General features: G+C 35.4%; 1 protein-coding gene across 9 annotated transcripts in view; it reads right to left on the minus strand.

Moving 5' to 3' along the window:
- ARHGAP24 (Rho GTPase activating protein 24) overlaps nucleotides 1-24,219 on the minus strand; it is a 654,421-nt gene that overhangs the window by 28,446 nt on the left and 601,756 nt on the right. For all 9 annotated transcript variants that reach the window (XM_019465261.2, XM_019465244.2, XM_019465250.2 and 6 more), the window contains one exon: nucleotides 21,034-21,241. In XM_019465261.2, the coding sequence (XP_019320806.1) occupies nucleotides 21,034-21,241 (208 nt within the window). The remainder of the gene's footprint in view (nucleotides 1-21,033; nucleotides 21,242-24,219) is intronic.

Consider the following 24,219-nt stretch of genomic DNA (forward strand, 5'->3'; position numbering starts at 1 on the left):
TCTTAAACAGCATGTTGTTCTTTCCACCAAATTCACCATGGCATAGGAAAGCACATCTGAAGGTGGGAAGTAGCTCCAAACTAAATGTTTACATGAAAAGTCTGATTCTGTTCAAACTTATTATTTTTTCTATTTATCTGTCAAAACTGGTATACTTATCAGCAGTGCAAAACTGATTCTGTCATGGCTCATTGTTATTATGTGTCAGCGCTGAATTATATACAACAGGACGGTTGTACCTGTCTGGATTACACTGAATTAGTGCTTGTGCCAAACAAGCCTCCTGGTTTAAAAGCAATGGTGATGGCAGAGAACTGCCTGATGGTCTCTACTATGGACTGAGTTGTGCCCCCTCCCTCATTCATGTGTTGAAATTCTAACCTCCGATGCGATGGTATTTGGAGATGGAACCTTTGGAAGATACTTGGGGTTAGATCAAGTTATGAGGATAGGACCCCTGGCTTGATGGAATTGGTGCCCTTATAAGAAGAGATACTGGAGAGCTTGCTCCCAGCCCCTTGCTCCCTTGTACTTATAGAGAAAAAGGCTGCATGAGCACAGGGTGAGAAGACAGCTGTCTACCAGCCAAAAAGAGAGCCCTTGTCAGAACCTGACTGAGCTGGCACCCTGATCTCAGCCTTCCAGGCTACAGGGCTGTGAGAAAATAAATTTCTTTGTTTAAGCCACCCACTCTGTGGTGTTTTGTTATGGCAGCCTGAGGTGACTAATAGAACTCCCAAATCTGCATCTTGTGAGCTTACCTATAAAACCATTAATAGTACTATCAAAGTACTAGGTAATGAAACGTTAGCAGAAAGTTAGAAATGTACTTGCAGATAATGTGACTTATGGATTAATACAATATTAATAATGTATTTGAGGTAGAAGACTTCCAAGGAAAGGAGGCAGTTCTGATATGGAATAGTCACAAGGACACAAGTTTAAATCTGGCCACTCTCTTACCCACTGGAGCATACTAGTTATGCTCCCGTCTGCCCAGTGTTCCCTGATGGAAGACAGGTGGGAGAAATGTTGGTCAGGAGACTCTGTTAAACCAAATTGTCACACTGACCTTTCCTTTCCTACTTCTAGAATTACTTATGTGTATAGACATATGTGTGTATAGACTTCCTTATAATGCCAGCTAAACACATACAAAGAATATTTGATAGTTTGATATACAACCCAACATACCACACACGTGAGCACGTGCATGCATGCATGCACACATATGTGCCCACACACACTTACATGTGTATAAGATAGATAAAGTAACAAAATACTCTGCTGTGTAGCTCTAGGAAGATATTCCCTTGAGCAATATGAGTTTGGTGATCCCAAACAATAGACCCTTCAAATAGAAAGTAGCTAATATCCCCAAACAGAAAAAAAAGAGATATTTGTCCATTTGTTATTTCTTATGAATATTTCCCATAAGCAAATCTCTCATTTTATTATTATTATTATTGTTGTTGTTGTTGGCCACCTCACTCTCCTCTTCCTTATCTGGCCATCATTCTTTACCAGTCAACTCCCCAGTTTTTCTTCCTCTGCTGTCCTCTAAGTGCTATTTTCCTGGACCCTATACAGACTCTCTGAGTTTAGCTATCACTTTTCCACAATGACTACAAAGTACACCTCTCCACACCAGACCTTTCCATTTAATTCATAGATGTTCCCTTTCACACTTTGAACTCCATATAAACACAGTTGGATAAAAACAACAAAAACCTTGCAATAAAATTATTCTTCCTTTACCATTTTCTCAACCATGCATGGCATCACCAGTCACACCAATAACCAAGAAACCTAGAAGTCAGCCTAAATTTTGCTCTTCCTGAGACCCTAAATCTAACCATGGTTAATGATTCTCAGACTGAACTTCACAGTGGAATCCCCTGGAAAGTCTTCAAAAATACTGAATCTTATATATTCTGATGTAAAACCTTATGAATCATTTCCTTCTTCAGCAGTCTCATTGACACTGCTCAAGTTCAAGTACATATCACTCATCTCCATTGATGTAACAGCATGCTAGCTGGTTTTTCTGTTGCAAGCCTGTCTTCCTACACCCAGTCCCCTGATGTACACTTATAGGTGGTAATCATTAGTAGCAAATAAATATCAATGACAAACAAAATGCCCTTTTGTATAGCTTTTGAACGCTATGTTTGAATACAAAGGGCAAATGTATGAGCATATAGAGATAAATATATATATATATATCACAAAGAAACATACACTTAATAGAGAGTCAGAGTTGTCATCATTTAGTTAGTTTGGGGTAAGAGCATTGATTCACTTTATAAATAGCTGATGTGTCCTAGTAAATTAAAGTAAATTCTTGTAAATTTAATGAATGAAAATAAAATCTGACTTTTTTCCATTACAGTACCAACATGCCTTCATTGGAGAGGAAAGGCTAGTGGGATTGAGGCATTTATAAGGTTGATGTAGAATATTCAGAAAAGTTTCCTTAAAGCAGTATTATATTAGTATAGTTTTTTTTTAACAGATTACCTTGTACATACACACGCATTCACTTCCAACAACAACAAATGAAAACCTTAAGTTGCAAGTAGTAGATGAGTTCTGGAGATCGAATGCACAACATACTGAATATAGCCAATAATACTACTTAATAAACTTCAAAGTTGCTAACAGCACTGATCTTAATTGTCTCACCACAAAAAAGAAAGTGTAATTATGTGAACTGATTGGGGTGTTAGCTAACAATATGGTGGTAATCATATTGCAATATATAGATGTATCAAACCAACACAATGTATATCTTAAATTTTTACAATGGTGTATGTCAGTTATATCTCAATAAAAATAAATTAATTTAAAAAGAACATAAGTGTAGTCAGCTACAAAATTAATCAACATGGCTATTAAAATGAGTTAATATGTTCCTCCAAGTCTGGTGATTTGGGACCTAAGTATCAATGTTATATATTAATTTACCTTAAAAGCAATATACAAATGCACATGGTACATTCTTGTATTTTAAATGACATTAATATTGTCCAAACTTTTTTAAAGTTTATTTATTTTGAGAGAGAGGGAGAGACTGCATGAGTGGGGTAGGGGCAGAGAGTGAGGGAGAGAAAATTTCAGGCAGGCTCCATGCTGACACAGTGCAGAGCTGGATGCGGGTCTTGAACTCATGAACTGTGAGATCACGACCTGAGCCGAAATCGAGTTGGATGCTTAACTGACTGAGCCACCCAGGCACCCTGTTATTGTCCAAACTCTTAAGAGCCAAGTTACTAAAATTTTTTCCCTTAAAATTTGTCTATATAAATTAAATCTGAAGTCAATGAAGCTACAAAGATTCTCTTATTAAACTGAAATCTTACTCATATCAATAATGTATATAATTGCTTAGAAAAAGTATTGGCCTCACGAATTCTTTGAAAGTCACCAGAGATAAAGAGATTAGAGATAGTCTGTTTACATACCACAGAGATTTTATTTTAAGGGTGTGGGTATCTCTACATACCATATATACACATACCACACACACATACCCCCCCCCCAACAGACATTGTATACATTAAGTCTATATTTTGTTCTTTTTAGATTAAAAAAAAAAATGTATCCATGGTATGAAGTATGAAGAATGGTATGAAGAAAACTAAGACTCTTATTGATTGATTATGCATGTTGGACTCTGTTCTTTTCCTGGTGCCAGCTGACAGTCATTGCATTTATTTATTTGTTTCAGGAGAAAGTTCAAGCCTTTGAGGTTCCACAGTGTGTCTATAGTTTCCAATGGGCAAACTAGATAGTTTTCTCAGGATTTTTAGTAAACATGAGCATTCTTAATCTAGGTTGGGAGTTCTGCTGAAGTAATATCTACATGTTAACACTTTCTCTGGCTGTTCTGTGGAATGTAATTTCCTAAATTCACCAAATGTAAAGTAAATGCTAAAAAAATCTAAGAATGATGAAAAAGATGAGAAGATTATTGTTGACTTAGATGACATAAGGCAGATATAAAGAAACTATTCACAGTAAGAGGTATCTCACATTTCCTCTAGGATTGGCTCATTAAGAAAGACAGCTGGAAGAAATACTACACATTATCTAAGTATATTATGATTATGCATTTATATAATTAAATTTTATAAATGGTGAGCTTTCAGTTCTTACTTAAATGGGATATGCTATCTTTCCTAACATTTGACTCCTGACATACTGAAATTGAGGGCATTCTTTCATAGAGTTTACGTGACTCTACCAGTTTCCATGTCGTAACATTAGTAAATGTGTATATCTGACATTTTATCACATAGCCCTTTCTTGTTTCAATTGTACCCAGGACTTTAAGTGCTATGGGTTCTAATTTCAGTTAATAGGGTCCTCAAAATCTGGGCAGTTAATGAACTTGGCTTAGCTACAATAGAGAAGTTACAGCTATGTCTAGTTACTTCACAATTTTATATTGTTCACTTACATTTTTTTCCCTTACTAAACTCTGCAGATAGAATTTCAGGAGAAACAAAAAAAATGTGATCATCGTAATACATCCAACAATTTATTTTTTTTCTCAGAGATTTCAGATTATGAAGCCAAGGATTTCCCAGAGAAACATTGTTGAGGTTCTGATATTGAGGGGGTATATTTATGCTAAAAATGTATTTTAAAATTTTCCTAATAGCATTTAAAACCCACATACATACTTTAATCTTTGTATTTTAAAATAAAAAATAAAACACAGCCAAATACACAATAATTTTCTAGGTAACAAAGACTAAATAGATAGTAATCAAAGTTCTATATATAATTATATATATAATTAATGCATATATTATATATAATTAATAATTTATATACATACATATATATCTGTGTGTGTGTGTGTATATATATATATATACATATATATATATATATATATATAAAATTAATGTGTCCCCAACACTAACTCTATTGCATATTGCCCATTTCCTTCCATTACTGCCACAAGTTTGGAGAATTCTGATGATCTGATTCTGGGATAAACAAGGATGAAACATTCTTTTTCAGAAACTTTATTTTTTTCCAATAAAGTCAGTAAGGTAGAAAACAAAATCTTTGATGAGTAAATAGAGGCCTTGTTTTCCATTGCTGAATCTCTAACAGTATCAGAAGGAACTTAAAAGGATTTGCTGATACATTCAGATGAGTCTACAAATCAACACCCAAACCACCCAAGTCCATGCAAAGGCATTCCTTCTCTGAACACTTCAACGGGCATTTTTTAAAAGATTTTTTTTAAAGTTTACTTATTTTTGAGAGAAAGACAGAGACAGAGAGACAGGGAGAGAGCAGGGCAGGGGCAGAGAGAAAGGGAGAGAGAGAATCCCAAACAGGCTCCATGCTGTCAGTGCAGAGCCTGATGAGGGGCTTGATCCCACGACCATGAGATCATGACCTGAGCTGAAATCAAGCCAGATGCTCATCTGACTGAGCCACCCAGGTGTCCCTCGTTCCCTCAATAGTTTTTTGTGAGAACACTTTTGTGTTATAACATTCTCAACATATAGGCTAAATGACACCATTCCAGTTTATGTGTGTGTGTGTGTGTGTGTATATATATATATATATATATATACACACACACTATATATATATATATATATATATATATAACTATATATATAACTGTATATATATATATATAACTATATATATAACTGTATGTATATATATATATATATATATATATATATATATATATAACTATATATATAACTACACACACACACACACACACACACTGAGGGAAAGAAAAAAATCCAGCTGTATATTTATTGTGAGTCTCATATTAAAATATGTCATGCTTTTTGTTGGAAAGGACACTTTGCTTCCACATATACAGAAATTTATTATATTAGTGGTGTTTTCTACTTGGACTATTTTTAGAGTGTAAGTGGGAAGAAAGAGAGACAAATAATTTTATTGAGAAGTAGGAAGGTTTTTTTTTTTTTTTGGTTGTTGTTTCATTGTTATTGTTTTGTTATAAGTCAAAATCTAGTTCACTCTGGGAGTATGATACATCCATATTCACAAGAGCATTTCTGGAGTACAAAAAAATATGTACGTGCATATTCACAGCAACATTTTTCATTAAAGCCAAAAACAGAAATATCTACCAACCGATAAATGGATAACCAATATGTAGTATAGCCAAGGAATGAAATTCTATTCATCAATAAAAAGCAACAAACTACTAGTGATATATGCTATAACATGGATGAAACTCAAGAGCATTACGCTAAATGAAAAAAACTGGATGCAAGAGACTGTATATTGAATAATTCCACCTATGTGAAATGCCAGTAAAGGGAAAATCTATAGAGACAGAAAGTAGATTAGTGGTTTCCTGGAGAGGAAGGGCTGCTGGAAATAATGGTAAATGACATAAAAGATGGTATTCAGGTGATGAAATGTTCTAAAACCGGTACGTAGTAATAATGGTTGCATAACTTGGTAAATTTGTCAAAAATCACTGAATTCTACCTTTGAAATGAGTGAATTACATGATATATAAAATATGACTCAATAAGTTTATTTCAGAAAATACATGCCTTTGAGGGACATACTTTCACCCAGCTCATGCAAGAATATCTACAATCTGACTTATAAGACACACACAAGCACCCACTTTCAGAATGTAAAACATTGCAGGTATCTTATTTCTTTCAGTAGGAATTGCCATGGAGATTTCAAAACAGAAAAATATCCTAGATGAAAAACACTGAAGGGTTTAGGTTCAAGCATAGGTTCAAGCAGATTACTTTTCCTTATCATATAAAATGTTAGAATCATCATTATCATACACATGATACCTACAATGGCAATAAATGTTAAGTGTCTTATTCCATTATATCACTTGCTTCTGGTGTCTTGTCTATTTTGGTTTATTTATTTATTTAGTTTTTTTTTTTTTAATTAAGTTCCTTTATTTCAATTCCAGCAGAGTTGACACACATTTTGTTTTATTTTTAAGTGCATTAATGCAACAATTCTGCGGGTTAAACATTATTATTTCTGTGTTACACATAAAACTAAGCATTTTGAGAAGTGAAGTAACTAGTCCAAATTGTTAACTTAGGTAGTAAATGGTGGGCCCAAGCGAACTCTCTTATTCCTACACTGCTTCCTTACAAATAAGTACACAAACACCAACTGATATGCCAAATACTGGGAAGCTTCCTGTTAATTGACTATTTTTATTCATAATCCAATCAGGTTTCAGTGGAAGTGAGCTCTAATTTTATTAAAAGATAAATTGAAAGGAAAGTGAAACTCATGTCCTGGCTTCCAGTGTACAGGCTTTTAGATACATCACCAAGAGTGAGCACAATGAAACATGATAGATTTCTAACTAACAACCTGTACTACATGAAATATTTAGTAAATATCCATTCATGTGAATATCTTCCACATACAAGATATTTTCCTTTAAAACAGATTAATTTTTCCGACCCTGGTATGCTTACAAAGGGGTTTTGTGAAACCCTAGTGAGTCACATTCATTGTTCAAATTAAGTAAGAAGCCACGTGTTCAGGGAAGTGGGTCTGTCAGTGTTACTGAAGAGTAATCTGACTGTTTTTCCCAAAGTGTGGGATATTCCAAGTATGATTCCACACACAGAGATCACTAAGTGACATCAAATCACAGTTTGCTGATTATCTCTCACCTCTTCTGATTACGTCACATAAGAAGTACCAGTTGGAAATGAGTGTATATTTATCAAATTTACAGAAGGCCTTAGGGTCAGTCTTTGGAAAGCAGCTGTATTCAGCTGGCATTTAATAACATGTTTTGTTGTTACTTCATTTATGCTATGTTGACCTTGTAATTTATGGCATGTGGTGCTGGTTTTCAACTAACAATAATGATATGCATATCCTTTTACAAGAAAATTGATAAAACAGTGAATAAATTTAAAGAAAAATATTAGAACTAGTACAGATGTTATATGGATATTGCTAAAATCATGACAGTACTATGTGAATGACAGAAGTTTGAGATGTACTCTAAGGTGATGGTTATCAAATCCGGTCACACCATCATAATATCTAAGAATTGCATCAAAAAATAGGAATGTTAAGAGTCACCATAGTTAAACAGCCGTTCAGGTCATTGGAGGGCTGGCTCTCTCCTGGCTTAAGAGAATCATTTAGGGTGCTGAAAACAGATAACCAGTTGACCACCTACACATTCAGGGCTTGCCTTGGGCAAACTCCTGGGAGACAGTTTTTGCTTTTCCAACTCCACATGCCCTGAAGCTACCACTTGGTTTCTTCACTTTCCTCCATCAAACTCTACCTGTGGAGCCTTTATTCACACTGTGATACAAAGGCTCTATAACTGTGTAGTTTGCTACTGAACTCCCCCGTGTTTGATTTTTCACATGGATCAAAGGATAAAGGTGCAGGAAAGTTCTTTTTCGGTTGTTCTAAAATTTCAGGCCCATTTCAGGAGGTAGGAAATAATATATTTTACACATTAATTGTACACCTCAGAAAATAAAATATCCTTCACAGTAGATTAAGACCTGACCTGCTGAGTCAGAAGTAACATGTTGCTTTCAATAATGCCATGAGGATGATTTTTTTTTCATTTCATGTATGAGAAAACTGAGGCACATCACTTCAAATGAGCACTTCTGACCCCACATTATGACACCCTATAGTCTGGCTAGTATTACCCAAGTTATGAGTTGAGAACCTTGCATATAATAATTACTTGGGGATTTGTTTGAAATTCAGATTCCTACACATCCTCCACCCTTTTAAATAGCAGTGAGAGCCAATGGGGTCTGAGTATCAGAAGCTTGTGACACCTCTTTGGGTCATTCTTATGCAAATGAATGTTTGAGAATCTCTAGGGACTATAATGTTCCCCTCCTTTCAAGTACACTTTTTATAACTCAGGTCAGTAATGCTCAAAGCTGTATTGCTACTCAGATGATAAAAATTAAAATATGTCTGGTTTCTCTGTCTTCTAAATTTTAGACTTAAAAACATTTTTTTATTTCTACAGACTTGCAGTTTGTTTAGTGATCTTAATTCAGTCACCAAAACAAATACAAAAATAAACAAAATGGTAGAAGAGGAGTAAAAGGATTGAGGGCAAAATGAACAGAGTATGTGGGAAGGTGTCTGGGGTACCTTGGACAGTAGTTATCTTACGGGATTCTTGAACAGAATGTGTAAAGTCATTGACTTCTACAAACTTCTGTCCTTGCTCTTGAACACTGTGTGGTAAGTGCATAGTTTTTTTGTTGCTGAACAATTAATGTTCTTTTGGTGACGCCCACATGGTCATTCTTAACCTTATCTTCCCAGCTATTCCAAAATGCATCTTCTTTAACAGCTGATGCCACCTGGAGAGCTTTGGAAAGAACATTCCGCTTCTAATCTGATTTTACACATTCTATATTTCATTTTTATCCCCTCAAAGTGAGAAGTTTAATATAAGATATTATACTTTAATTTGTTTTCATTTCTGAACAGAAATAATAGAGAAAAGAATGGTTAGGAACTATGATATCTGTTGTTTTTTTACAGGTGACATAAATTGATAAAATACAAATTCTTTTAGGTCAATGAAAAAGTCCTTTCTCACAAAATTCAGTTTGGTCAAGGAGTCTGTGGGAACACGCCATCTAACTGTAGAAACAAAAAGCCATGCATAGATAAAAGTCTTAAACTTGAACCTCAGAACTTGAAAAATATCATGAGATAATTAAAGAGCAGAAAGTGCCTGGTTTAATAAAAGCTGGTGCATGTGCCTGCAACATCTCTAAATTCAAATAATGTATGTTCCAAATTTCTTTTTCTCAAGTAATCTTTTTTTTTCTTCCCATAGGACAACATATGAAAAGTCTTCTAAATGGATCCATAGCTTCAAAAACACAGGCTGATTTATGAATACAGATGGTTGTTAGCATTGGACTGATGTGTGCAAAACACTGAAAACAACAGGTAGAGTGAGACAAAGCAATGCACTGATATGATGAATTATTATACAGTCCTTGAAATCAGGTTTGTGAAAGCTACTTAGTGATATGAAAAGTTGTTCATGATATAACATTAACAAGAAAAGGCAAGACATAAAAGCCATGTGATTCTAATACTTTATATATATACATATCTGTATTTAGATATATCTGTATGTTTAAGTCTCTACATATTACATATTTACACATTATATATTTCAAGAACTCTCTGGGTTATTTAATTTTGAAATATCCATCCTACCTTCTTATATTCTTCTATATTCTAAACTGTATACAAAATGTTATAATTTAAAATATGATGTTAATAATATTTAAATTAAAATTTAATAACACTTTATACTGTTATAATTTTTAAATGCTATTAAGAAAGTTCACTTTAAAGTCAAATTTTAGGGCTTAATATTGGAGCTTCAGTAATATTAGGTCTTAATATCAAAATTAAAGATTATGTTTGTAGAATGCCTGTCAGAATTTCTTTCCATATTTTAATACATATGGAGATTAAAGCTAAATCTTGTTGACTCTTTAGTGAAGTATAAGCATTATGAGAATACACAGGGGAACATATTTACTCATTCTCACTCTTTTCATGTATTTCACAATGAAAAATTTCTGTACTTTGCTTTATATCCCACTATCTATTGAAAACATTATACACAATCTGTGTTTTTAAACTTACATCATTTTAAAATCATTTTAATAGTGAGCATTGGTGAAACTAACTTGAACTAGCAAATGTTCCAAAGCAGTCTGTCTTCACATTTGAAAAACTGAAACATGAGCTAGCTAGGACTTAGCCATGAGAAATTTCAAATTCAGACAATTTATTGAAAAAGCAGATAGGGTAGAATACTCTACTTGGACATGTTCTGAAAATAATCTTACTCTCCTTGGGAAATTATGGATTATTTATTCCTCTACCAGTGGAGTTGATAATTACATTTTACTACACATATGTACCTCTCTTCTTTATATTTCCGTGTTTATGGATCTGGAAGTTCTTTTTTTTTTTTTTTTTTTAATCAGCAGAATCCAGTAATTCACATTTGTGCCTCCCTATGACTGCAGGACTCGAGCTTGACAATTTATTTATCAAAACAAGGATATTTAGATTGCCAGAGTGTGATATTGTGATGAAAAAGAGAAATATACATATATACATTTTTCCTGGTTCTTGGCCAGAACTCCTAAAACCTTTGTAATTCCCTAATGGTACAAAGTAATAGAAACATCTTTTGTTATAATATTTGGTTTTTATCCCTAATTCCTGGAGTAGTTCTATCGAAGAAGATGAAAGAAAAGTCTTCCTTATTCATAAGTAGCCTTTTTCGGGCCACTGGGGTGGCTCAGTCCATTGAGTGTCTGACTCTTGATTTCAGCTCAGATCATGATCTCACAGTTCGAGTCCTGCATGGGGCTCACTGCTGTCAGCACACAGCCACCTTCAGATCCTCTGTCCCTCTCTTTTTCTGCTCCTCCTCCATGTATGCTCTCTCTCAAAAATAAACATTAAAAAAATAAAATAACAAGGTCCTTTCAACCACACTGGAGTTTATGTTAATGAGGTCACTTTTGGGAAGCTCCTAAGACAGGTAGGGCTGGTTGCCAGAGGAAGCAACCTTGTAATTAAGGTGTTGGAACTTTCACTCCTCAATCTCTGGGGAGGAAGAGGGAACTAGACATTCAGTTCAATCCCCAATGGCCAAAGATTTAATCAGTCATGACTATGCAATGAAACCTCCCTAAAAATTTCCTAACTAAGAGGTTCGGAAAGCTTGTGGGCTAAGTGAACACATCCTTGTGCTGGGAGGGAGGTAGCATGCCTGACAAAGCCATGGAAACTCTGCACCCTTTACCATACTGCCCTATGCATCTGTTTCTAAACAGATCTATTCCATCTGGCTGTTCCTAAATTGTATCCTTTTAAAATAAACTGGTAATCCAGTAAATAAACTGTTACCCTGAGTTGTGCGAGCTCTTCTAGCAAATTATGAAGTCCAAGGAGTCTCCAGTTTAGAGCTGGTTGATTAGAAGTACAGGTGCCAACCTGGCACTTGTGATCGGCATTTGAAATGGGAGTGGGGAGAGGGCAGCCTTGTGAAACTGAGCCCTTAACCTGTGGAGTCTGCAATAACTGGACAGTTAATATCAGAACTTAATTAAATTGTAGGACACCCTGTGGGTGTTCACCAAGAATTAGAGAATTTCTTGCTGTGGAAAGCCTATACATTTGGTGTCAGAGTGCTCTGTAAGTAGAGTAAAAATAAATAAATAAATAAAAATTTAAAAAATCCCTTGTTTTCCTTTATAGAGTGGGCATTTTTTAACATGTAAAGAAAATTATTCCATTTACTTGTTAAAAATATTTCAATGGATTTCCATTTCACTTGAAAAACAAATTAAATTCCTTCTCATAATCTATTGGACTACAAATATCCATCTCTTCCAGCTCATCTCCAAAAACTGTACTTGTCACTCACTGTACTCTAGCCACAATATCCTTCTTTATGGTCTAAGCTAAGCTATGCTCATCTCAAGGCCTTTGTACTTGACATTCTACCTACAGTGTGCCTCTACCATATCTCAGATATGGCAAACTTCTTTTTTTTCAATATGAAATTTATTGTCAAATTGGTTTCCATACAACACCCAGTGCTCATCCCAACAGATGCCCTCCTCAGTGAGATATGGCAAACTTCTTCCTGTCATTCAAGTTAAACCTAAAAGTTATATTCCCAGGAAGGAGACGTGTGTTTCCACCACTTCACTCAACATACTAGCAGCTCAACTTTAACATTCTTTGAAATTATTTACATATTGACTACTTACTGTTCATCTCCCCACCACTAGTGATACACACCCAGAAGAGAATTGACTTTGTCTTTTTTACATAGAACAGGGTCTAAGACATACTAAACTCTCCAAAATTATTTGTTGAATGAATGAATGAGATGGACTGTCAGACTGACAAAGGTAACTGTCAATAATTTGTCTCATCCCTATAACATTCATGTAACTCCTTCAATCAAGAAGTAGAACCAATTTTCAATCTTTTTTGATCTGAACTGGCCTTATGATTTACTTTTGACCAGTAGTATTCAGTGGATGTGACATCGTGCCAGTTCTGGGCCTCACCCTTCAAGGGCCCTGATAGCTTCCACTCTTATTGTCTTTTAGTCCTGGGCTACTGTGTAAAAGGTTCTAATAATTGGTCAAAGAGAGAAGTTCTGTAGGATGCATGACTGCAAAGAGAAAAAGAAGCTCAACTCACCATCAGCCATTTCAGCCAGCCCAACCTAGACACCACACTTGGATACTGCACCTACAGGAGGTCATGGCAACTGTTACCGTGCCCCTGCCAACACTTCCCACATGAAGAATCTGCAAGGTTGCTACTGTTTTAAACCAAAAAGTTGGGACTGGTTTGCTATACCTGAAACAGTCACTGGATCCAGAAATTGGGTGCAGCTGCAACAAAACTCTAATTGTATGGCGTTGGCTTTGCCCAGGCAGTGTCTGGACAGTTGCAAGGGGACTATTAGATGATTGGAACTTGAAATGAGAAAATTGCTCTTAGAAGCTAAAGAAAAATAAAACCTTATTAAGCAGTGGTGGAAAAATTTGTAAGACATGGAATATAGAATATAGAAACTCAAAATATAGAAAATGTTCCTGATGAAGCTAATTAGAAACTGTTGAACTCTGAAGGAGGATTTGAAGAAACTATAGTGGCCCTGGGATAGTGTCTCCAGCTGGTAAAATAGTATTAAAGTAAGAAACAGCCACAGAGCAAAGATAAAATCCAGAGTGCTGCCATAATAACATGACCTGAAGGTAAAGACCCACTGATGGTGTGAATGTAAGACTCCTGGTTAGAACTTCTCTGAAAGACTTAGGGTAGCACCTTACAGATTCTCTCACCAATACAAAAGGATTTAGAAAGAATCTTGAGATTGTTCCATAGCACTCTGACTCACAGACCCAATATGGCAGGACCTAACACAAATGCACTTATGGGTGTGACTTTGTTTCAGTGAGAAGATTATAACTGGACACTTCCAAGGTTTTTAAAGGAACTATGGCAACTTGGAATAAAAGGGACAGTATCAGTTCAAAATGAAAAGAGGCTTTGAGACCCCAACTTTTTATGGGCAGGAAGCAGGCTAAGAAACCACTTAATTAGAAAAATGAGCCATTTCTTGTTGGGGTTGGGGTGAAGAAAAAAAATAAAAGAAGTCTCATAGAGCAGAACCAGGGGTCTAGAGGGCAGACCAAAGAATAGAGAGGAGCCAAATGTTAGAGAACCAAACCCTAACCGAGGCCCATTTCCCACCCCCCAGAGGAGGGGCCCTGACAACATGTGTCCAGCAGGATTTCAGAACTGCTATGGATGAAAATCTGCTCACAGTCCTCACAGAGTAAACAGATACCATATCTGCTATTAAAAATGAGAAAACTAGGGGTGCCTCGGTGGCTCAGTCGGTTGAGCGTCCAACTTTGGCTCAAGTCATGATCTTGCGGTTTGTGAGTTTGAGCCCTGCGTTGGGCTCTGTACTGATGGCTCGGAGCCTTGAGTCTGCTTAGGATTCTGTGTTTCCCTCTCTCTCTCTCTCTCTGGCCCTACCCTGCTTGTGCTCTGTCTCTTTCTGTCTCTCAAAAACAAATAAACATTTTAAAAGTATTTAAAAAATGGAAAAAAAACCTAGATTATATGAAACAACTGTTTTTTAAGATACTGGACAATCGTACAAAAATGTGACCCTTGAGAGTATGGAATCAAATGAGGTAAGTGTTACAATTACTCCAGCCTTGCACATTGTCATTTACCAGAGCCTGGGACAGGGATGGGAACCCTAAATAGAAAACAGCAGTCTCACTGAGCTAAGAAGACAGAGAATACAGTTTGGAGGGCTTGAAGCAGCTGGCATTTGTGATGTAGACTACTAGAGAGGAGGGAGCTTTGCACAAAGTGACTTCTTGAAATCTACATACAGGTCTTCTGTCTTCATCTGAATACCAACATGAGCCTGCAGAAAGTAACACGCTATAGGGCTAAACACAGAACAACTACCAGGGAAAGAACAACTATCAAGGATAACAGAGTGTAAGAGAAAAATTTTTAAAAAGAGAGAAAATCAATGACACTAAAACTGGTTCTTTTTAAGGTTTAACGAAATTGATAACATCTGGATAGACTGAATAAGATAAAAAGATGTAACAAATTGCTAATATCAGAAGAAAAAGAGAACACTTTACTAAAAAAGCCTACAGACATTATTAAAAGAGGAATATTATAAAGAGCTTCATGACAATAAATTTGAAAAGTTATATGGAATGGGAAAATGTCATGAAAGAGACAAATCACCAAAACTGGCACAAGAATTAGAAAAGCCATCTCTCAGGGCGCCTGGGTGGCTCAGTCGGTTAAGCGTCCGACTTGGGCTCAGGTCACGATCTCACGGTATGTGTGTTCAAGCCCCACGTCGGGCTCTGTGCTGACTGCTCAGAGCCTGGAGCCTGTTTCAGATTCTGTGTCTCCCTCTCTCTCTGACCCTCCCCCGTTCATGCTCTGTCTCTCTGTCTCAAAAATAAATAAATGTTAAAAAAAAAATTAAAAAAAAAAAAGAAAAGCCATCTCTCTCTCTCTCTCTCTCTTTTTTTTCTTTTTTACATTTACTTATCTTTAAGAGACAGAGTGAGTGCACGAGTGGGGGGAGGGGCAGAGAGAGAAAGAGACACAGAATCTAAAGCAGGCTCTAGGCTCTGAGCTGTCAGCTGAGTCCGACGTGGGGCTGGAACCCACAAGCTGTGAGATCATTACTTGAACTGAAGTCAGGGGCTCAACTGACTGAGCCACCCAGCTGCCCCCATGCCTTTTTTTTAAATTTTTTTTTAATGTTTATTTATTTTTGAGAGGCAGAGTGTGAGCGGGGGCGGGGGGGGGTGAGGAGGGGTGGGAGGGGGGTGGGAGGGGCAGAGAGAGAGAGATGAAATCTGAAGCAGGCTCTAGGCTTTGAGCTGTCACCACAAAGCCTGACAGGGGCCTCGAACTCACAAACTGTGACATCATGACCTGAGCCAAAGTTGGACGCTTAATCCACTGAGCCATCCAGTCACCCCAAGAAAAGCCATCTCTAAAAACTTCCCCACAAAGACAACGTCAGGACTAGATGACATCACTGGTAAATTTTAGCAAATATTTATGGGGGGAATAATACAAAATACACATACTCTTTCAGAAAATAGAGGTAGGGGGGACACTTTCCAACTAATATGGGGACCAGAATTTCTCTGATAACAAAACTAGTCAAAGATACTATAAGAAATCTACAGGTCAATACCCTTGATGAATATAGGTCCTCAATCCTTAACAAATTATTTGCAAGTCAGATACAGCAATATATAAAAAGGGTAATGCATCATAACCAAATGTGGCTTATCCTAGCAATGTAAAGTTGGTTTAACATTCAAAAATAGATTAATGTAATTCAGGACGTTAACATAACAAAAGGGAAGAATCAGATAATTTCTGTAATAAATGGATCTTATAAAATATGATCCTCATTTGTTTTTAAAATTGTAGGCAAAGTAGAAATAAAAGGACATTTTCTAACTTCATAAAGGTCATCAGGAAAAAACCTATAGCTACCATCACACATAGTAGTGAAAGACTGAAAACTTCCGTCTACATACAAAAAGAGTATGTATACCTACTATTATGGTAGATGAATTCTTTTTTTTTTTTTTATTTTTTTTAAAAATTTTTTTTCAACGTTTTTTATTTATTTTTGGGACAGAGAGAGACAGAGCATGAACGGGGGAGGGGCAGAGAGACAGGGAGACACAGAATCGGAAACAGGCTCCAGGCTCCGAGCCATCAGCCCAGAGCCTGACGCGGGGCTCGAACTCACGGGCTGCGAGATCGTGACCTGGCTGAAGTCGGACGCTTAACCGACTGCGCCACCCAGGCGCCCCTATGGTAGATGAATTCTTAGCAAGTACAAGCAGGTGAGAAAAAGAAATACAAGGCCTACACATTGCAAAGGAAGAAATAAAACTCTCATTATGTACAGTTAATAAGATTATGTATGTAGAAAATCCTAAGCGATCTACAAAAATCCTGCTAGCACTAAAAAATGAACTTGCCAAGTTGGTAGGACAAAAATCTATACATAAAAAAAATCAATTGTATTTGGATAATCTAGCAGTGAGCAATTATAAAATTAAATATTAAAAAACAATACTATTTACAGGAGCATCTATAAATAGCAAATACTTGAGGATAAATTTAACAAAATGGAGCAAGATCTTACATCAAAAAATACAAAATGTTGCTGATATACAAAAAGTCCTAATGAAATGGAGAGATGGGCCACTTTTATGGATTAGAAGATTTCATTGTTTTAAGATGTCAATTTTCTCCCAGTTGATTTCTGGATTCAATAAAATTTCAGTCAAAATCCTAACATACTTTTTTTTGTAGACATTGACAAGCATATGCTAAATTTCTTTATCTTTTTTAAAAGAAGATGTAAATGACCTAGAATAGGCAAAACAAATTTGAAAAAGAACAAAATTAGGGGATTTGCTTCACTTGATTTCAAGATTTTGTTATTTTTTAATCTTTATTCTTGAGAGAGAGTGAGAGAGAGAGAGAGAGAGAGAGAGAGAGAGAGAGAGAGAGCACTGGCAGGGGAGAGGCTGAGAAAGAGGGAGACATAGAATCCCAAGCAGGCTCCAGGCTCCAAGCTGTCATTACAGAGCCCAATGAGGGGCTCAAACTCACGAACCATGAGATCACGACCTGAGCCAAAGTCAGACGCTTAATGGACTGAGCCACCCAGGTATTCCTCAAGACTTTAAAGCTATAGTGATTTTCTCTTAAAATAGCCTCCTACAAATCCTTCCTTCTCTGTATGTGCTTACCCCTCTTTCCATCAAGTGGTGTTTATTTTCCTTCTCCTCAAATGTAGGCTGGCCTGTTTTGTGACTTGCTTTGACCAAGAGACTACACCAGAAGTCACACTGTGTCATATGGACCCAGCCCTTGTGAGGCTTACAAACTGCCATTTTTATTTTCTTGGAACCCTGAGGTATCATGTCAATAGGTCTGACTAATCGGCCAGAGGTAAAGGCCATACATATAAGGAGCAGCTCTAATAATAGATGTGAGATTTACAGAGAGAGATAGAGGGAGAGAGAAAGGCCCAAGTGGACTTCAGCCATGTTAGCCATGCCAGACAAGGCTCTGCACATCTGAGTAGAACCATCTTGTATCCTTCAGACCTAACTGATCTCCATGAATCAACATCATGTACAGGAGAAATGAGCACATCCTGGCCAACTCCTGCCCAAAGTACAGAACCATGAGCAATAACCAGTTGTTATTACTTATGTCACAAAGTTTGGGGGTAGTCTGTTATACAAGTGTAGAAACTGGAAACACTGAATCACTGAGCAAATGAATGACACTCCTTTTCCTCCTAGGATGCTAGCAACATTACCGTATTGTGCTAACATTGAAATACTCTATGCAATTCTCTTCTATAGCTTTTCTAGTTGACAGGTAGCTTCCATAATTACTCTTTAGAAGTTAAAAGTTAAGGACATTTTTATGCAGTATAATATCAACAGGTAATTAAAAGATCGTTCAGGTTAAATTTCTGATTGTAAAACAGTGTTTACTGGAATCACAATATTAAAAAAAAATTCATTATCCCACAAAATCAGTGTTCATCTTTTGTCACATTTTCATCAGTCTGTTTATGCATTAGTGCATTTTATACAAAAAATACTTTTTATAAGTGAGATAATATTTTACATAAAGATTGCACAATATTTCACTGTCAGCTCAGCTATTAAGAACCTGATTTAGAGATAATTGCTCACAGAGCATACCTTTTCTTACAGGTATCCTAAAATTTATAAAATACCCTTCCATTCTTTCTTATTAGTGAGAATCTTGTTATAAGAACCAAAAGCATAAATGCCTATAGCAAAATAATTTTTAGTAAATATACTTTTCTATAATGTCATCTGTGTTTTTTGGCCATATATAAGAAAAAGCCATTGAAATTTATCAATGTCACATGAAGTTTATGGTAAAAGGTTTTATTTATCCCATTATATGATATTTTATTATGAGGATCCCACTGACAAATTTCTTTTAATTTTGAAGCTAAAAAATTACATTTCTTCTAGATAAACCATTGTGTATATCCTGTGAATAGACTTGAATTTGCAACTATTATTTAGTGTTGTTTTTCAAAGTATAGAATAAGACATTGGGCACCCCTGCCAAAAGTATATCTGTATTCTTGAAATTTGTTCTCTGATTCTGGTTTTGAATTCATTTATTTGTCTCCACATTTAATTTTTATCTCTCAGAGATAATTTATGAATGTCTATAAACTGTAATACTTCTGTAAACAGGTAGGATTTTAATCAATTAATTGATCCTGTCTTATTTTTCCATTTATCATTTCCACTTATTATTTTATAATTAGCATTTTTCTAAAACTTTCATAATTGTATAACATTTTGTTATATTAATGCAGTATTATTTAATTGACCATACTCTACTTCTGGAGATAATAGATTGGTGTTCATTTTTTACTATTATAAAAATTGTAATAAGAAACTTTATACGTGTTTTTGTCCACAGATCTGATTTTTTTCTAAGACTAGAATATCTTGCTAAAACGGTCTTGAAATATATCATCAAATTTCTTTAGAAAGACTACAACAATTTGCTCTCTCGCCATCAGAGTGCCTACCTTAACATACCTTGCCAGTACTGAGTATTATCACTGTTCAAGATTTTGTTAATGTGATTAGTGGGAGGACATTAAATGATTTAATGTGCATTTCTTGGATTATTAGCAAAAGCCCATATTTCCAATAATGCTTCCTTTGTCTCATATCATGTATTCAAGTGTCTTCTTGTCTACCTGTTCTGTAGATCTGGCTCTATCCATGTGCTAATTCTATGATTTCAAAGAAATAATAGTATGCAATTGTCAGTTTTCAAATAATATGACTGTTCTTATCCACAAAGTCTAATACTGAGAACCTCCCCTGAGGAAATTATCAAAATATAGAAAATACTAATGTGAATGTATACCCCCTGCAATACTATTTATAATATAAATATAAGTGATATAAGTGATAAAAGTGATCGTATAAATATCCAAATTGTTGAAATAATTATGAATAATATACATGTAGAATGAAATATTAGATGTGAAAAATTATGCTTATAGAGGTTGCCAATCATCAAACATTAAGTTAAACTATACTAGAATGTTGGGGATATTTCAAATATTAATATGAAAAATATCAGCTATACTATACTACATTAATAATATTAGGAGAAAAAATATTATTTTCTACTAAATTAAAAAAAGTGAAGAGAAGGAGGTAATTTATAAAATATTACCATAAGTGTTTAATTCTTAGTGGAGTTATGGATGCTTTATATTTTCTTTTCTGGAACTTCCATTATTTCCTGAATTTCATCATGCTATATGTTTCTTGTTTCCTTATAAATCTATTCTAGATTAAGGTGGAGCTATATATTTAAAAATATGATGCTTTCATTATGATTAAAAACAGTTATTGTAACTACATTGCCAATATCCCAATCTCTGCTTATTAATACTTTTAATATCTCTTAGCTGAAAGAATTAGGAAGACACTGAACAGGAAAGACTCCTATTTTAAAAATTCACTTTTCTGATGCAAAACCTTAATAGAGTGTTAATTTAGTTCCAAAGGAAAAGAATAAATAATGTTTTAAGGGGGACAAAAAGTATGGAAGAGAAATACATCTAAAGTGTCAAATTTTTGACTCTGTAAATTAATAAAAACAATCGACCCTCGTGTGGCTATAAAATCCATATTCTAAACTATTACAACATCCATTAAGGTTATATCCTCTCAGCTCACTGCATCTCTTCTGTTCGGTTTGGATTTCTCAGTGAAGGATGATTAGGAAAATCTTGAAAGCTACCTGTCAAATGATGGCTTCTCTCCACAGTCAAAGGCATCCTGGAGCTCCTTAACGAGGTTAGCCTGGCCTGGCAGTCGGAACAGACCCTCTTCCTTCAGCCCCCTTTGTCGGATAAAGTCCACACACTGCTCCACCAACATTGGAGCCAGACGGTTCCCATATCTCTTCTCATAACGGACAGTGTCTTCAAGTTTCTGTCCAAAAATGCCTGGAGGAATAAAGATTACAGTGAATTGAAGAATCATTTCATTTTGTTACCTGAAAACAAAAAAACAAAACACAAAACACAAAAAAAAACCCCAAAAAACAAAAAACCCTCAATGTTAAGGAAAAACAAAGATTGAAATGCTGGCAAGCATGTAACAATTGGTACTTCACATTTTTACAGAATCAAATCCACTATATACAATTCTCCAAATGGAAAGGATTTGTCATATGCTGTTCTTTCCCCCTATATTCCATATTTAATCCCCAAACCAAATAGAAATATAAAGTTGGAGATATCCCCTTGGATGTAAGAAACACTGCAATAAATATAACTTTAGTTTTGGGTTTTCTTTTCTTTTTCTTCTATTTTGGAAAAGGAATTGTATTGAAAAGCAGAAATATTCTGCAGAGAATAGTCAAATTCTACTGTTGTTACAGTTGTAACTTTACATCCAATTTTCCTTTAATTTAAATATTATTCATTTCTTTGTTCACCTTTTGTTTTCAATCAAGTGATGATGCCACGATTATAATCAAGTTGATAAAACCAGGAAAAAATGCCCAGAATTTTCATCCACATAAAATATTTCAGGCATTGTTTGCCTTTTAAAACCTTAAACTGTTAATTTATTTGAAAGGGAAAAATCTAAACTATGAAGCAGTGCATACCAGAAGTGAGGAGGTGGGATCATGGTGGTTTACCCTAACAGATAGGAAGGAATATTTCATCACACATTGTCTAGAACTGCCAACACATGGTGGTAATAAAAAGCAGGCCAATTTTGATCAATTTTATTACTGATTTTAAAATAACCACAAGGGATGAATTCTTTGCTGCATGCATTTGGAGCTGAACATCCATGATTTACCCTTGCTACCCCACTGATTAAGAAACAATTCCTCTAGCTATTTGTAGTTGGTGTGATCACTTCAGGATTAAGTCATGGAGTTGAAGCGCTGTTCGTGCAGGCCCTCAGGGCCCACAGTCCCAATGGAGTCACTGTTGTGTGTTCCAAGGCATCTGGAAGTGGTGTTCCTACTGATGACGAACAGGTGACTGGGCTGGAAATGGGAGGCCATGATGGTTGCATGGAGGGGACTGGACCCATAAAATATACTAGCCCCAAAGACCGTGTTGGGCACCAAGGAAGACCCTAATATTGTTCCTTCTGTCACCAATAAGCAAATAGTGGGCTGTATGTGCGAAGAGGACAACAGTGCTATCATCTGGGTCAAGTTGCACAAAGATGAGACCCAGTGATGCCCTAGCTGTGGACTCCATTATAAGCTGGTGTTCTACCAGTTAGCCCACTGAGCCTTTCTTTACACTAATTTACTCAAAATGTGCTGTAAACTTTTCTTCTTTCCAAAAAAGAATGACATTGTATTGGTTCTTCTCAAAAGAGAAAGGGAGGGAAAGAGAAAGAGAAAGAGAAAGAGAAAGAGAAAGAGAAAGAGAAAAAGAGAAAGAGAGAAAGAGAAAGAGAAAGAGAAAGAAAAACAATGCCTGTAAAATATATTAATATAAGGTGGTAGCTTGGCAAAAATGATCAACCTATGAAAAAAAAATGTAGGAAAAGCCAAAGCAAATGTCACTCCAATGTTCCCAGATGGGATGAATATCACTAAATAGTTTTAATGGTCTAATGATTTCATAAAAGGGAAAGAAAAATTAGTGTTGCATGTTGAAATTATGTGAGACTCCAGAATACTTGGAATTATTTTGAAAACATTAGGTTAAGAATTTGACAATAGAACACATGTTTTACCTCCCTATCTGTAAAATAATTTATGTATGGATTCAGCAGTGCAAAACCATCACATGCCAAGCAATAAACACTGCTACCGAAGAGAATATTTTCAGCCCTGCTAGAAACAATAACACAACAACAAACCAAACTATTCAACACCTGATATCAGATCTAGCATTAATGGAATTAATTTCCTTTTAGGAAAAAAGGTTGACTGAACTAATATTAAAATTCAAATACATTGAAAGCAAAATTAGAAAATGGCATCTTCTAAGGGCAGGAAAATTAATGTAGGTAACGGTTCTATCTAGTCGACCGCGGGCTTTCGAACAAACAGCTTCTCAATGCTGTGTCAAACATTGTTTGATAACTCAACAGACATTCATACCCCCACTTTCTCTTGTCATTTCCATTTTAGGGGATGGAAAATTAAATGCCTCTCCCACTTTTTAAGAAGGCTTCTAGAGTCTCTAGGAAGTCTTTGTTGTTTTTATTTTTGTTGTTGTTGCTGCTGTTGTTTGATGAAAGAGGAAGACAGCTGGAATTGCCAATCACTCCTTTTTCCTATCATGAACTTGGACATGCTCTTTACTAATCTAAGAGTCATCTTTTGATCATTAGATAATCATTCATGAGGGAAAGGTTGAAAGATTCAGAGACAAGAGGGATGAAATCATTGAACCACTGACCCAATAACAGAAGCATCTTCTTTATGATTTTTTTAATGTGAGAAAAATGCATGTTTAATCACTGTTAGCTGAGTTTTCTGTTACTTACATCATTGTGAATTCTAGCTCATGAAGTGATAATAATGATTTTGAAGGTATTTTAGCATTTTAATAACAAAGTTTGAAGACTGGCTATGAGATTGGTTATGAACGGAGAATACTGACTCTTTTTCTGTGGAGTTCTTTGATGCTTATTTGGCTGGGAAGTTTGGATTTTATTCTGCCAAAATTCAGAAAATAGCCTTTTAAAGGCACTAAAAGTTCAGTTTTAAAAATAACAATGTTGACATCTGGGAATACATCTTATGCATCTGTAGTTTTTCACTCATTGTTTAAATTGATAAATATATTATCTAAAGTTTCTCTCTAAATCCAGCAGAAAATCTACTAAAGATGTTACAATTCAACATCTATGTGTGCTACAAATGAGAACCAAACTTCCAATATTTTGTTTCATACAGTAATAAAAAACAGTCAACACTCTCTTCTTAAAATTTTCA

The sequence above is a fragment of the Panthera pardus genome, unplaced genomic scaffold (assembly GCF_024362965.1).
Source record: "Panthera pardus isolate Hobbes unplaced genomic scaffold, ASM2436296v1 HiC_scaffold_13, whole genome shotgun sequence".
Lineage (NCBI taxonomy): Eukaryota > Metazoa > Chordata > Mammalia > Carnivora > Felidae > Panthera > Panthera pardus.